The 16,628-nt window shown below is 35.8% G+C and overlaps 1 protein-coding gene across 1 annotated transcript in view; it reads right to left on the reverse strand.

Annotated features, from left to right (window-relative positions):
- The window catches only part of IL23R (interleukin 23 receptor), a 57,755-nt gene extending 51,303 nt beyond the window's left edge, over window positions 1-6,452 (reverse strand). Inside the window, exons 1-3 of the mRNA XM_019448934.2 lie at window positions 6,339-6,452; window positions 4,649-4,751; window positions 1,770-2,066 (exon numbers count right to left, since the gene is read on the reverse strand). Of these exons, the coding sequence (XP_019304479.2) occupies window positions 1,770-2,066; window positions 4,649-4,718 (367 nt within the window). The 5' untranslated portion in view covers window positions 4,719-4,751; window positions 6,339-6,452. The remainder of the gene's footprint in view (window positions 1-1,769; window positions 2,067-4,648; window positions 4,752-6,338) is intronic.
- Window positions 6,453-16,628: the final 10,176 nt, after the last annotated feature.

Below are 16,628 nucleotides of genomic sequence, written 5' to 3' on the forward strand. Positions count from 1 at the left end.
ATGTTCTTTTTAAGCAGCCAGCAGCAGAGAATCTAAATTCTTCTATGATGTTGTCCTAGAAGGGGGCACAGGCCATTCCCTGGCCCTAAATATGGCCTGGTGGTTGTGTTTGGGGGCAGAGCTGTTTGGGGTAATATGTCACCCAAACTGGAACCCATGGAAGGAAGCCACACTTCTTTTGTCTCCTTTCTTCCTCTGGCTCAAATTAAAAGCTAACCTTTCCCCATCACTGTGAAAATTGCTTATTTGCCCTCCAAAGAAATTGTATCTTCTCTCAACACCCCACCAACACCCCCAAAGGATAAATAGTAAAATATTTAAGCATTAAGTGTGGTTTATGTTTCCTGAGGATGTGGACAAGCTAAGGTGCCCTCATATATCAGATAAGATGTCTGCCTGTGGCTTCAATTCCCATAATTTAGGGCATGTTTAGTGTGTTATCAGTTTAAGGTGTGAGTTTGCTAGCTTTATTGTTTGACCCCAAAACTTAGTATTTTCCTTCCTCAGTTCACCTCTACTACCTTCCATAGCTCTTCTTTCTTTTGAAAGTCGTGCAAGATCAGGTGCCCAGAGTTAAGTAGGACAATGGCCTTATTCAGAACAAGGAAGCCTCTTGTATCCTAGCTGTCCACTCTAGGTGCAAGTCGTGAACACCAGGTGGTCTTGCTCTTGCAAGTTAAAATCTGGAGATGAGGAAAAATAAGAACTCAGATTTGATTCTCAAAAGTGTGGGGAAGGGAGCATGACAAAGACTCCACACTGTACAATGGTGTTGCACTTTAAAATGTATAACATGCTTTTAAGTAGTTTATTAAAATCTGGTGCTTACCACAGCCAGAATAATTAGCCTTATTTTACAGACATGGAATCAAGGCTCAGACTGGTTAACTTGCCCAAGGTCACACAGCTGGAAAGTATAGCAAGCACACAAAGCTAGTTTTGCAACTGCTTTTGTTTTGTAAATCTTAGTCTCAGAATTTTTTTATGGAATCTGCTTCAAGGTTGATGCTATTATTTTGGAAAGCAAATAACAAAAAACATAAGTGTAAAGCAGATGAAAAGAACAATACTTAAAAATCTGAGGATGCTGCCCCTCATGTATGCTGTGTTTGGACAGGCTGGTGTTGAAAATTTGTTTTTTTAATACATCAGCAACATTGAAAGTTGCTGTGGAGTGTAGAAGTGTAGAGTAGAAGTGTAGACGTGCTGTAGAAGTGTAGAGTTCACACTGAAGATTCACATGTCTGTCTTCCCTTAAAGAGTCAAAGATTCAGGGGCACCTGGGTGGTTCAGTCGGGTAAGGGTCCTATTTCAGCTCAGGTCATGATCTCGCCATTTGTGAGTTCGAGCCCCACATCAGGCTCTGTGCTGACAGTTCAGAGCCTGGAGCCTGCCTCAAATTCTGTGTCTCCCTCTCTCTCTGCCCCTTCCCTGATCATGGTCTGTCTGTCTCTCTCAAAAATAAATAGACATTAAAAAAAAAAAAAAAAGATTTAGGAAAACCAGATCCTTATAAATGATGGAGTTGGGCAGTGGCTATTCCCCCGTAGACCTCTATGTGCTTTTCTCTCTGCATGGATCTCACCAGCCTCCCTAACTCCTTTATTTCACTAACCTGGCCCCCGGAAACATTTCAGTTTGCAATTCTTATATTAAACTAGTACAAGAAGTAAACTATATTAATTAGCCTCTATTTTTAGACAAGATTTTAGACTAGTTAATTGCTAGATTAGCTTTCATTTGAATTTTGAATGCACCCCAACACTTACATCCAGAAGAAATGTCTTTTCCACATATCAGTGTCTCTTGAAAATATCCAGGACATTCAGCAGTGCAGTACATAGAGGCATGTGGCTCCAGAAAGTTGTTATACCAAAGCCGAGCTGTTGTTTTATTAATTCTTGTGATTCGAAATCTTTCTTTGATGCCGTTTTTATAAAAATAAAATTTCTTTGGTTGGCAGTTCTTAATTTCTGCTTGGCAATATATAGAGACATTCATACCCATCTTAAAAACTGTGGCTGGTTCTACCCACATGTGGCCAGAGCAGTTTATATTTGTAATTCCTGGAAACAAATAGATAAAATAAAAAATTCCATGTAAAACATTAAAGCAAGAGATTCAGATGAATATGCTGTTGCATTTAAATTTTATTCTTTTCCTATTAATTAAATTATTTCCATTGGAAAAAAGTTTAGGACCAACTGTATCTTTCCATTGATTAGTTTATTATAATGTACTTTTAGCAGGCTTCTGTGGACGCTCAGTAACAGGATACAAAACTGGAGTCTGCCTTTAAGCTACTCTGTCTAAAGAGCAAATAAAATTAGCTCTCCTTATTTAAAGTAGAGAACTGACGCATTATGAGGCTATGCCATTTTTCAAAGGTAAGATTAGAAATAACACCTGGCATTGCAGAATCCAAACCCCATTCTCTAGGCACTCCATCAATCTGTCATTCTTCTGTAGATAATGGCTGCTTTTATCACAAAATTTTGAGTTTAATGAGTAAAACCATACTCTTATAATGACAAAAATCTATTGCTTGATAACCACTTAAAATTCATCATTAATTTAATATATAGGAATAATATAGGAAAATGTCCAGAATGTATTTTGGTAAAAAGTAACTTGCAAAACAACACACTTAATAATAGGTTTAGTACCAGAAGTAAATAGAGTAAATGAGGAGAAATACACTAAGATTTTAACAATGATAATCTGTGTGTGTTAGTCTACTTTTTTCATTTTTACTTGCATATTTCTGTGTTTTAAAAATTATATAGTGAATGTATTACTTTTATAACCCCAAGCAATAATTAAAAGTCATTTTCATAAACTCAAATGACAGTGCAATGCAGTATCAGTTAAATTAAACTCACATCAAGGAAAATTTATTATTGTCTTTTTGTGGAAATACTTGCATTAAAACATCCTAGAATCTTACCAATCTTATCAAGGTAATTATTTGATTTTAAAAGGTCCTTAGCTATGGACTACAATGCTTAAAGAATTAACTTGCATAATATAAATGTAATTGAATATTTCCATTTACGTAATGAACATTTAGGTATAAATTGGAAGTATTTAAATATTAAAAATAGTGATAAAAATAATTCCATCATTATTAATGGGAAATTGAAGCCAAAGATAAGAAAAGGAAGTTTTAAGGAAACATCTGACTACTTTAAATAAGGTCAACAATTCAGGTTTAGACAAACTACATCTCCAGCACCTGAAAAAAATATGTGAATACTATCATGAAATTGCTGTGAGTAGTGTTTGAGAATACACAGAAAATATAAAAAATGTCAGAAGACTTCAGATTTGGACAAATGTTGGTTTTCAAAAACAGAATAAAGAAGAACCCCAGAAACTTTGGACCACCGAGCTTTGCTACATTCAGGAATGAATTAGTAAGTCCATGATTTTTCAGTACCTAAAAAAAAAAAAATCTGTAATCAGTGAGAGTCAACATAGATTATGTAAGAATAAGTTATATGTTAATTTCTCTTTTTAATGGGGTTAGTAGATTGGTCAGAGGAATGTTAAACTTTATTATTATTTCAGCAGAGCTATTGAAAAGGGGAACATACCATGTTAATAGAAAATTTGGAAAAAATGTAGTCTGGATGATATTAAAACTATTCATAGATTGAACAAAATATATAAAATAATATCTAATGGACAGCTCTAGGGTCTCTAATGCCATGTCAGAGGAGCCTAACTTATTTCTCTGCACTCTATTAATTACTTGAATGTATCAACAGAAGTCCTACTTATTGTTTGCATATTTCAATATCCTAAATCTTGGATAGTGGTTGGCCTGATTCTGGCAGTGTCTGATATCCTGCTGGAGGGGTTTTAGTTCTGATGACAGGGCTACCTCTATATCAATATATAGAGGTATATATCAATATATTGGTATAACTACCAATATAGTTGTGTTCCAACCTACAGAAGACATTGTTGCTTTTGTCACTATTCTGAGTAATTTGCATGGTTTGCAAAGCTTCCTTCCAGGTCTAGAACCCTACCTTAGTGTTGCTTATCTCCCAGTTAATGAATTTCTACCACCTGCCCAGGACACCAAGTCCCCAGTAAAAACTCTCAGATGTCAAGGCTATTATGCCTGAATTTCTGACAATCCCCTTCCTGGATTCCTCAAAGCTGCTTATGCTTATATCTGTAATAATGCCAGATGTTTGTGTGAATTATAAGATAGGAATAATAATAGCCAATACCATTGCACGAAGTTGTGAGAAATAAAAGGCTTAGTTAGCCCAGTGCCTAACACATAGTGCCTGTCAACAAATAAATTGTGGAGTTGAATTAAATTCAAATGTTTGATGGATTATCATATAACAATTGTAACAGTTCAAAGATAGAACACGCCAACTCAGAATAATATGCTTCTTCATAGAAATGTTCATATATAAGTTAGAGGTTTGTTTATTAGGGAAAGGAATTCTGCCATTAGGGGGGCGGTTGGACTCTTTTATTTCATTCCATATAATATTTATGTGCATATAGTTTTTCCCAATCTAATTTTTGGTTCTTCAGAGACCCTAGAATAGTGCCTTGAAAACAATAACCACTCAACATTTTTTTAAATAAAAGATAGCAATAGGTACTAAAAATACTATACCTCCATGACACCAGTTGAAGAATATGTAAATAGCTATTACCACATCCCATTGAATTGTGACCTGATTCATGCCTGAAAGCAGGAAATAGCTCTTTGTTGCCCTCTAGAAAAAATATGAAAATTTTAAATTATAATATTTTAATAAAATAACCGTAGTAAAGGCATTACATTTTTTCCTAACAGTTATTATTGCCTTTGATGAGAACATTTCAATAGGAAGAAAAGGAGGAGGGAAGGAAGGAAGAAAAGAAGGGAAGGGAGAAAGGAAGGGAGGAGGGAAACAGGGCAAAGAAAAGTCAGTGGTATGTAAGGAGGTATGATACAGATGGAAAAGTAAAGTAAAAGAATGGTCTTTTATACCCTTCAAAAGTCACTATGATTTACCTTACTAGGACATTTTGACCCTTAATAAAATACACTTTCTTCTAATCTAGTCTCTCTCATCAGAAATCTCTGCTCTCACTCCTGGCCAGATTTCTAGGCCTTAGAAGTTCCAGAAATATCAGTCTTTGATGAGTTAAACTTAGGAAAAGCCAAAAAAGTTCAGAAGTTCCAGAAAGAGGCATTCAAAATGAAGAAAGATGAAGTGAGACAAAGGTATATGTGCTATCACCAATTAAATTTATATAAAATTCCTTTCCTCTGTAGACAGCTCAAAAGACACACATTATATAAATTCCAAACAATATTGCCATTAGTTTATGACTAGTTGCATTATTTACTCAGTTACTTACATTTTTATTTAAATGTTACTTTACATTATTACTTAATAACCAACATTATTCAGTTATTTTTATGTTTAATAAAACCTGAGCCTTTCATATAAGACAGCAAAACAAAATCATGACTCATCATATAGCATAAAATATCTGATAACATTCTTAAAACCTGGGGTCCCCATGACCCCCATGAATATAGGAACACCTTTCATAATTTGCCAGCAATATGAGGTCTTCTCTTTATAAATAATAAGCAAAACAAAATCTAAAATGTTCCTGGTTAGAAGTTAACTACTCACCCCAATAGAATATATACAACAATAATTGTTTAAAGTGATATAGTATCAGACAACATTTGAGTATAAACTTTCATCAGTAACCACTCTATAAAATATCACAAGAACTTACAAGAAAAAACAACCGGAGCCTCTGGGTGGCTCAATCAGTTAAGTATCTGACTCTTGCTTTCAGCTCAAGTCATGATCTAGGATTGAGCCCCACATTGGTTCTTTGCTGACAGCAAGGAGCCTGCTTGGGGATTCTCTTTCTCCCTTTCTTTCTGCCTCTCCCCCACTCGTGTTCTCGTGTGTGCTCTCTTTCTCTCAAAAATAAGTAAACATTAAAAAAGAAAGAAAGAGGGTCACCTAAGTGGCTCAGTTGGTTAGCGTCTGACTTCAGCTCAGTTCATGATCTCTCAGTTCGTGGGTTGGAGCCCCACGTAGGGCTCTGGTGCTGATAGCTCAGAGCCTGGAGTCTGCTTCAGATTCTGTCTCCCTTTCTCTCTGCCCCTCTCCAGCTCGTTCTCTCTCTCTCTCTCTCTCTCTCTGTTTTTTTTTTTCTCTCTCTCTCTCAAAAATAAATAAACATTAAAAAAATTTTTAAAGGAAAGAAAGAGAAAAACAACCTGTGCCATGTATTTCCATAGAAAATATAGCTGTTTTTAAGCATTTGGATGATCATGGTTTGTTTACCTTTCAACTTGTTTGAAGCACATAATTCCACTTCAGAGCCAGGCTGCTACCTTGTTGCCTGCATCATGTCCTCTTTCCCCACTGTCTGTCAATAATCACTTCAGATTTTCAGCAATGAGGCAAATGGAAATGTCAGCAAAGCCCTGACCTACATTTCAGACTCTTGAACTCAAACTGTCCAATTCAAAATGACTGGCTCTAATGTCACTATTTGGGAAAACCCAGATTACTGAAAGTGAACTGCTTTGTCAGTACTTGTTTTTCTCAGCTTAATTTAAAATGATCTGTCTCATCCAAGAAGTAGAACCCCTATACAGGTTCTACCTGTCAGAATCTTTGACACCAAAAATATGATGCTTAGCTTTAATTTGCAATTAACATTGATATTTATTATAAACCAGTTTCTTAAGAGAGTTTAAATGCTACCATTGACCATTCATTTACTTAACAAACATTTTTGGGTATTTAATATGTGTCAGCCATTGTTCTGGGTATTAAGCATATGATGGTGATTAATTACTGAACAGCTCTTTTGTTGTATTGTTTAAAGTGATTAAATGGTAGATCAGTTGTTTTGAACTATCACAGGATTCTACAGGCAAATAAAAAATTACCAGATATTTGGTGCATTTATAGAAGTCCTCACCAAGGGCTTTTCCTGGTGTGCTTTTTCCTCCCATGTCCTTGGTTGCTTCTACTTGAGTATCTTTTCACTCTGTGTATTCCTTTTTATTGTAAATGACAGTTAAGTTACTTGTTTCAATGAACCTCTTGAAGCCAGAAACTCCATCCTGCCTTTTAAATTTTTATATCTTTGGTACCTAGCATAATATAATACTCTGGGGAAACATTCAAAACATTTCTATGCTCAGATTTATTTTAGACAGTGAGGATTAGAATGTCTGTGGGTGAAGACTGGGCATCAATATTTTTACACCTCCCCGCCATGTGATTAGCGATTATAATGAGCAGTCAGGGTTGAGAATTATTGGAATATAAGAATGAGTGTCTTTGAAGACCACACAAAAGAAAGGACTGTCAACTGGATGTCAATGATTAGGAACAATTTGCCAAGCTGTGAAGGAAAGGGTGTGGGAAAACATTTCACATATGAGAACAGAATGTTCAAGTAATAGAGATGTTTTGGGACAAGCTAGTTGAAGGGAATAGGATTTGAGCTAGAAAATTAAGGCCAGTGGCAGAATGTGATTACTGGGTTTTGTATTCCTGCTAAGTGGTTTAACCTTTGTCTTGAAGTCAGTCAGAGATAGCAAAGATTGGTAAGCAGAGAAATAACATAATCAGATTGGATTTTAAAGAGATAATTCTAGGGGCGCCTGGGTGGCTCAGTAGGTTAAGTGTCTCACTTCGGCTCAGGTATTAATCTTGTGGTTTGTGAGTTGGAGCCCTGTGACAGGCTCTCTGCTGACAGCTCAGAGCCTGGAGCCTTCTTCAGATTCTGTGACTCCCTGTCTCTCTGCCCCTCCCAGCTCGTGCTCCGTCTCTGTCTCTCAAAAAATAAACGTTAAAAAAAATGTAAAAAAAAGGTAATTCTAATTATTGTGTGGAGCATTGAATGAAGATAAAGAGCCCATTTAAGTTATTGAAAATCAGAAGCTGGTGAGGGCACAAAGTAAAGCAATGGCAGCAAGAACTCAGAGGAAGAAACAGCATTGGGAGCTATGTGGAGGCAGATTGGACAAAATGGCGACCACTGCAGTTGTGCAGTAAACAACACTTGTTGGGATCTAAGAAATCAGGAGCATGAAGAATGACTCTCATGGTGATTTTTGCTGACCCAGTAGATAAGGGCATTAACTGAGCACACAAAAGGAGTGATAGGGAAGTGATGAGTTTGATTCTGGTCATGTTGATTTGGAGGAGCTTACAACATATTCAGAAAAAACTGTCTAGAGGCCATCGTAGACACTGGTAAACTTGGGAGAGAAGTTTGAGCTGAAGATCTAAATTTGGAAGATTTCAGCATGTCAGCAGTTTTAAAACTGAGATTAGAATAAGAAAACTTAGCACATCTAGAATCATAAGGGAAGGGAGCAGGTGGACAGAACCAAGAAATCTTGACCAAAGGACAAGAAGAAGAGATACAAGGAGTGTGTGGCCAGTGTCCAATGGTCAGAGATTAAATATGATAAGAACTAAAAGGAGATGTTGGATTTGACAATAGTCAGTCTTCCCTGAGAAGAGTTTTAGAGAAGAAATGGAGGTAGAAAGGAGATTAAAATGAGTTAGAATAAAAAATAAAAAAGAAGATATTGGCTAATCTTTCAGGAATTTGGACAGTGAAGATGCTACTGATGGAGAGCTCTGTGCAAATGAAGATTTATTTATTGTTTTAAATGGGGGTTGGTGGTGGTGCTTCTTCTTTGGTGAACAGTCCAGTCACATCTTTTATCCATTTCATTAGTTTGTTGTTTTTCTTATTATTGAGTTTTGAGAGTTCTTTATATGTTTGGAAACCAGTCTTTATCACATATACATTGTACAAATATTTTGTCCTGGTCTGTCTCTTACCTTTTCATTTTCTTACCAATGTCATTTGAGAACAGAAACTTTTAATTTTGATTAAGTCTGATTCATTAATTATTTTATTTTCTTTTTTAAAAATATTTTTCTTTTTCTTTATTTCAGAGAGTGAGAGAGAGAATAAGTTGGGGGAGGTGAGAGAGAGAGAGAGAGAGAGAGAGAGAGAGAGAGAGAGAGAGAGAAAGAATCTCAAGCAGGCTACATGCTTAGCAGGAAGCCCAACGTGGTGCTCAATCCCATGACCCTGGGGTGATGACCTGAGCTGAAATCAAGAGTTGGACCCTCAACTGACTGAGCCACCTGGTTGCTCCCCAATTGATTATTTTAATGTTTCATTTGTTTTTCCCTGCTTACATTTTCATCAACAGATTAATACATAATCTTATTGTATGTGTGTTTCCATTTAAAGACACCTTACTTAATCTATATTGCTGATTCATTAACACTGAACTCAGGGCCAATAACATCATAACTCATGCCTGAACAAAGCTCACCAACACATGGAGTTTCTTTGTAATATACATTGCAACCTTCTTGTGCTCAGAAACACCAGACAGTGTTTAAAATTGGGAGCCATTTTAAACAGTGAAATCGCAAACAGAAAGTACAAAATGGGAAAAAATGTGGCACTAAACAGATCTCCAAAAGGACACTTGTTTATAGTATGAGATTTGAAACAAGTTTCTTAGCTAGGGACTTGTACATTGGGTGACTCAAATTTTTCACCACTCTGCACATGTCTGCAAATTACTGACAAATGCTGCAAGTATTGATTTGGGGGTTACAAGTAAATTTTAGTTGGCAAATGAATTCCCAAATTTGGAATCAGGGAACGATGAAGATCAACTATATAAAATCCCATATGTAAGTGGTTTGACTTCATTTGCTAATCAGAAAGCATGAAGACCATTGTCTTGGCTTTTTCTCTACAGGCAGCGTTGCCATTTGGGTATACCAGGACACTTAGAGTTTACACTAATTCACACTTGTCCCATCGTAATTATATATAACATTCCATTTTATTTTCAAAATTATTCCAGTTTGGAAGATATATTATCACTCTCTTATAGGTATATAAGTAATAAACTTGGTTTGTTTCCTAAAAGTCACACTATTTTAAGTTTTCTCTGGTATTTGGTAAAAGTTTGGAACGTTTGCTGGCTGAGGGAAATGAAAAGAGTGATTGAGTATAAAATGCATATCCTGAAAACATACCATATTAAATTAGTAAGTATATTGTGAGTTAGCACATCATCAAGGCAAATACATCATAATGCAGCATTTTAGATTTTTTTCCAACTTAAAAAAAAATTCTCCCTAGGGAACTTAAAGGTAGAACAGAAGGAAACAGTTAGAACTATAGTGCTTACATAATTGTGCCTTTCTGTAAATTTACCTGCTTGTTGTGGATTGAAAATATCTCCATTTTCCCTGTCCATAGGCAACACACATTGTCATAAACTAACTGGCTACTAGAAGGAACTCCTCGAAGTAGATTAGTTAGGATCTCCCAGTTTAAGATGTATAGCTGGGTCAAGACCGGGAATTGCTATTGCCTACAACACTGGTCTACCCATTGGGGAGCAGGCTAGAGGGCTCTATCTTGCCTCAGGACCCAGATGCCATATGTGGGTGGGAATGAGCAGAACAAGGAGTAAACTGTTGACCCCTGAAATGGGAACCTAGTGACTCTTGACTCTGAATAGAGATGGAAAGCCTACCGCCTGTATATGGGGAAGTGATATAGCAGCCCCAGCGATTTGAATAGGCCTGGTTTAGGGCTGGTAATCTGGCTAGAGAAAGGGAGTAGGAAACTTGTCCTGAATTTGTGCTTGCATAGAGGGTACACTGTTTTTCCTTAGATGACTGCATTTCTTTGTGGTAGCTTTAGTAGGGGTGAGTGACTGAATATTACAGTGTGTAAAGCTCCTGAGACATTCCCTTGGAGGTATGACTAAATATGCAAATCCCATTAGGTAGACTTGATTTGGGAGGCTTAAGATGTTGTATGGTGGTCTAGCACTTCTGTACTAAAGGAATAAATCAATATTATGGAAGGGTAGGGAAAATGGTGGGTGGTTGGATGAGATGGTTTTTAAAGTAGCCCATAAGAGCCAGAGCATGTCCCCTGATATATGAGTATGCTCAGAGGAAGATGCTTTGTACATATCTACCCAATTCTTGGTATGTAGGATGCAGTGGTACAGCCCAGTCCTCTCTACACCTGTGTGTAAAATAGGTGCCCCCATTTGAGAGGGCTTACTGTACTACAATGGGTAAAGTGTGAAAAGGATCCCTTCTCACTCCCTGACTGGGACAAGACACATATCCACCCTCCTTCCTGGGTAGGCACAAATGGAACCAAAATGACAGAAGAGGGCCTTTAGAAAAGCAACACAAAAAGGGGCAAGAGAGGATGGCTTTTTTTGTTTTTCCTAAAGCAAACCACAGCTTTGAAATAACTCCCCAATTCTTTGTAGAATAAAAGTCTAATTGTTTAACAGATGTTTGACTAGGGAAGTGGTTTCCTCCTCCCAATTTCTTCTTTAAAGAACCAAGAGAGAGGCAGCTGCATGGATGGGTGCCCGGAAATTGAGGATGAGAGCAGAAAAGCCCACTGTGATTGCAGATGGTCATATGCAGTGAGCCACCCTTCATGGCCTGAAGGTATTTCTGTGTATACCATATTAAGGAGCTTGATCCTAGGATAAAGAACTCTTCTATACTTTCCAGTATACTGTAGACTATATGAAGTGAAGACTTATTTTGCTAATTTATTGTGACATCCTGTCTTTCTGTTGTTATAGGCCCAATGAAGGGGCTGCATATTCTTGGGTGTCTTCTAGGTACCAGCATACACTGTACTTGAGGCTATGGCTACAGAGAAGATGTTAATAGCTTTCAAGGATCCTTAAGTGGGAAAGAAGACAGAATTTAAAAATTAAAATGCAAAAGAATGAATTTTTGCAAGCTTCAGGCCTGAACGCCAGCTCCTGTAGGATAAAGTTTACCTGATGTGAGTCAAGCTCTCAGGCTCAGTTTCTTGCCTGGTCCCTCAAGTTTGATCTCACACCTTTTCCTCTGAACTTGATTTTATGGTATCAGCATAACTCTTTCAACTGCCTCTCCTGCTGCCCCATCATCCTCCAATGGATGTGTACCATACCACGTCCACTTTGCTTCACCAGTGGGGTCCACCTCACTGTCTCAGCCTGCCCTACTTTTCAACACTCACAAGTCTGAGTAATTATGAAAAGTACAATTTTAGTTCTACAGTCCTTCTTTAAGAAGGTAACAGAAAATGTTATTCATTTCAGAAAGCTTTTAATAGAAAATATTGAACTTATTTTTCTAACTTCAAGGCCTTGAAGTTATGTTTTAATTATCTTGAGGGTAGTCTTACCTGGAAGAGCTCATTATTCACATATGCCAGATAAATGAGGTGTCATTTTATTAATTTTCTCAACCACTGAATTAATAACCCCATTATTCATAAAGAGATATGTAGACTCTTTGAAGAGAAATGAATACCATAAATCTTATGACTCATCCAGAGGATGGTACCTACCTGCAGCTGCCTGATTCTTCTCAGCATCAAGCACCTGATAGCACATTGAGCTGTGTTGGAGGAATGGGTGCTACAGGCTGAATCATTGCTATTTCCTGTGAGGTGTGCATTAAAGGTCATCTTTACCTTACTTCCTTATGAGTGTGTTAGAGACTTAAGAATGCGAAGAAGTGGAGATGATTTTAAAACTTTCAGTGCACATCTCAAGCTTTTAGATTGCATATATACTTTTAAGGGGGTCAATTTCCAGAGTCTCAATTTCCATTATGTACCCTTTCCTAAATTTGATTCCTCTGAGAATGAGCCTGGGTTCACAGTAGTCATCCTCTCATTTCATAAAGAATGGTATCCCTCCATGCCAAATCTCAGCATGCTGAATTACCCTGGGTATAAATAGCTGCAGTGTACCAAACAAACAGATAAATGTAAACACTGGTTTCAGGGAGACCTCTGTGGATAATTAGTCAGGGGCTTTAAATACTTAAGGCTTCTCTAGCCTTTGCCTGTGAAGCTTACCAAAATACTTGTATTTCAGCTCATGTTGAGATACTCTGAATTTTAGCCAATTTGGGGATATTTGGATCTCTTTTGGAATAGTCTGACTACCAGGCATCAGAAGCAATATGGAGGACTTACGGTTATTTTCTTGAATGTAAATGAAATTTTTGATGGACTGTCATATTTTTTCTAGACACATTGGATAAAACTCATGGTTAAAGTTTTACTTGATTTTGTTCAGACTTAATGTACTTTATTCCATAAGGTAGTTCATGGCATATTTGTTCCTATTACAGCTTAGTTGAACTTACTTCACCATCTAAAATGTTTAATAATTTCTATTGTTTATTTAAAAAGAAATAAACTTACTTAGACTTATGTTTAACATTTTAGATGTTAATTAAAAATATACAAGTGGGTACATAATTTTAAAAGCTTCTTTTAAGAGTATTTAAGGAAAATATTTGGAAGACCACTGCACTAGAGCTCAACTATGCAAGCCAATCAAAACCATGGTGGAAAAAATACATCAAAATCTCAATAGTGGTTTTTTTGATTATCAAATTATCAAGTTTTTTTTTTCTTCCTTTTGCTTTTCTGTAACTCCCTGTTTTTAGGGTGAGTATATTATATATGATAATTTTAAAACATTGAAAAAATACTAAACACAATAAGGACAAAGAAAAGTTTAAATGAAGGGATATAAAGGGGAGTTTCCTTCCTAGTCAACTCTGAAATATGAGACAGTTGGAGGGAATTATTGCTATGTCTGCTGATGTACATATTTAATTTATGCAAATTTAACTATAAGGGGCAGGAATGAGGACAGTTTTTCCTCCCATAGAGGAAAAATCAATTCTTCTATACCTTAAGACTTGGACCTTAAGCCCTTAATGATTCAAAGAAAAGAAGACCAATGAAAAATGCAATAATAATAATAATAATTTTTTAAATTGAAATTTAAATTTAATTTTAAATTTAAATTGAAATTGAAATTTTTTAAATTTTTAAAATTGACAAATAAAATTATATATATTTCAGGTGTATAACATGATGATTTGTGTATATATATGTGTGTGTGTGTGTGTGTATGTATTAAATGATTACCCAAATCAAGTTAACACATCCATAACCTCACATAGTTACTTTTTTTTTTTTTTTTTTGGTGAGAACACTTCAGATCTACCCTCTTAGCAAATTTCAAGTGTATAGTACATTATTATTAACTTGAATCACCATGCTGTGCATTAAATCCTCAGAACTTGTTCATCTTATAATTAAAGTTTGTACCCTTTAACTAATATCTCCCCATTTCCTCCACCCCACAGTCCTTGGCAACTACCATTTTACTCTCTGTTTCTATGAGTTTGACTACTTTTTGGATTCCCCACATAAATGATACAATACAGTATTAGTCTTTCTTTTTCTGGCTTATTTCATTTAGCATAATGTTCTCTAGATTCATCCACGTGGCAAAGGACAGAATTTCCTTCTTTCTCATTGCTGAATAATATTCCAATGTGTGTGTGGGTGCACATGTATGCATCATATCTTCTTTATTCACCTTGTCAGACACTTAGCTTGTTTCCATATCTTACCTATTGTATATAATGCTGCAATAAACATGGATGTGTAAGTATCTTTCCAAGATAGTGATTTCCTCTGGATATATACCCAGGAGTAGGATTGCTGGATTATGTTGTAGTTCAATTTTTAATTTTTGAGGATACTTCATAATGTTTTCCATAATGACTGCCCCATTCTACATTCCCACTAATGGTATATAAGGGATCCCTTTTCTCCAGATCCTTGCCAACATTTGTTATCTGTTGTCTTTTTATAAAAGCCTTTCTAATAGGTGTGAGGTGATATCTCATTTTGGGTTTGAGTTGCATTTCCTTGATGATTAGTGATGTTGAGTGCCTTTTCATGTACCTGCTGCCCATTTGTATATCTTTTCTGGAAGAATATCTATTCAGTTCCTCCAATTTTTAATCAGATTGTTTTTCTGCTATTGAGTTGTAGGAGTTCCTTATATATTTTAGATACTAAGTCTTATCAAGTATATGGTTTGCAAATATTTTCTCCCATTCTATAGGTTGCCTTTCCATTTGTTGATTGTTTTCTTTGCTGTGCAGAAGCTTTTCTGCACAGTTAGATATAGCCCCACTTGCTTACTTTTGCTTTTGTTGCTTGCACTTTGGTATTATATCCAAAAAATCTTTGCCAAAATCAAGGTTGAGGAGCTGTTTCCCTGTTTTCTTTCAGGAATTTTAGAGTTTGGGGTCTTAAATTTAAGTCTTTAATTCATTTCAAGTTAGTTTTTGTGAATGTGCAAGATAGGGGTCCAATTTTATTCTTTTGCATGTAGATATCCAGTTTCCCCAGCACCATTTATTAGAGACTATTCTTTTCCCATTGTGTGTTCTTGGCACCTTTGTCAAAGATTAATATGTGCGTGGGTTTATTTCTGGGCTCTTTATTCTGTTCCATTGATCTGTATATCTGTTTTTATGCCTGTACCATATAGTTTTGATTACTATAACTTTATAATATAGTTTGAAATCAGGAAGTGTGATGACCTCAGCTTTGTTCTTTCTCAAGATTGTTTTGCCTATGTGGTCCTCTGTGGTCCCATAAAAAGTTTATGATTGTTTTTTCTATTTCTGTGAAAAATGCCATTGGAAGTTTGATAGGGATTGCACTGATTCTGTAAATTGCTTCAGGCAGTATGGACATTTTCGCAATATTAATTCTTCTAAGCCAAGAACACAGGATATCTTTCCATTTATTTGAAACTTCTTCAATTTCTTTTATCAGTGTCTTCTAGTTTTTAGTGTATAGATCTTTCACCTTCTTGGTTAAATTCATTCTTAAGTATTTTATTGTCTTTGATGTTATTATAAATGGAATTATCTTCCTTAATTTCTCTTTTAGATACTTTACTACATAAAATGCAACTGATTTTTATATATTGATTTTGTACCCTAAAAGTGTACTGAATTTGTTCTAATTATTTTTTGGTGGCAATTTTAAGGTTTTCTATATATAATATCATGTCATCTGCAGAGACAACTTTACTTCTTCTTTTCCACTGTGGATACCTTTGATTTCTTTTTCTTGCCTAATTGATCTGACTTGCTGAATAGAAGTGACAAGAATGGGCATTCATGTCTTCTTCCTGATCTTAGAGGAAAAGCTTTTCACTGTTGAAAATGATATTACCTGTGGGATTGTTACATGTGGATTTTATTATGTTGAGATACATTTATCCTGTACCTAATTTGTTCAGAGTTTTTATCATGAAAGAATGTTGAATTTTGTCAAATGCTTTTTCTACATATATTGAGATGATTATATGATTTTTATTCTTCATTCTGTATCACATTTATTAATTTGTGTGTGTTGAACCATTTTTGCATTCCAAGGACAAGCCCCACTTGATTATGGTGTATGATTTTTTTAATGTGCAGTTTAATTCAGTTTGCTAGCTTTTTGTTGAGGATTTGTACATCTCTGTTCATTAGGGATATTGGCCTGTAATTTTCTTTTCTTGTGTCCTTGTCTGGCTTTGTTATCATGATAATGCTGCCTTCATAAAATGAATTTTTTCCACTTTTTTGGAAGAGTTTGAGAAAGATCAGCATTAATTCTTTAGAGGTTTGGTAGAATTCACAAGC

This window comes from Panthera pardus, unplaced genomic scaffold (assembly GCF_024362965.1).
Source record: "Panthera pardus isolate Hobbes unplaced genomic scaffold, ASM2436296v1 HiC_scaffold_11, whole genome shotgun sequence".
Lineage (NCBI taxonomy): Eukaryota > Metazoa > Chordata > Mammalia > Carnivora > Felidae > Panthera > Panthera pardus.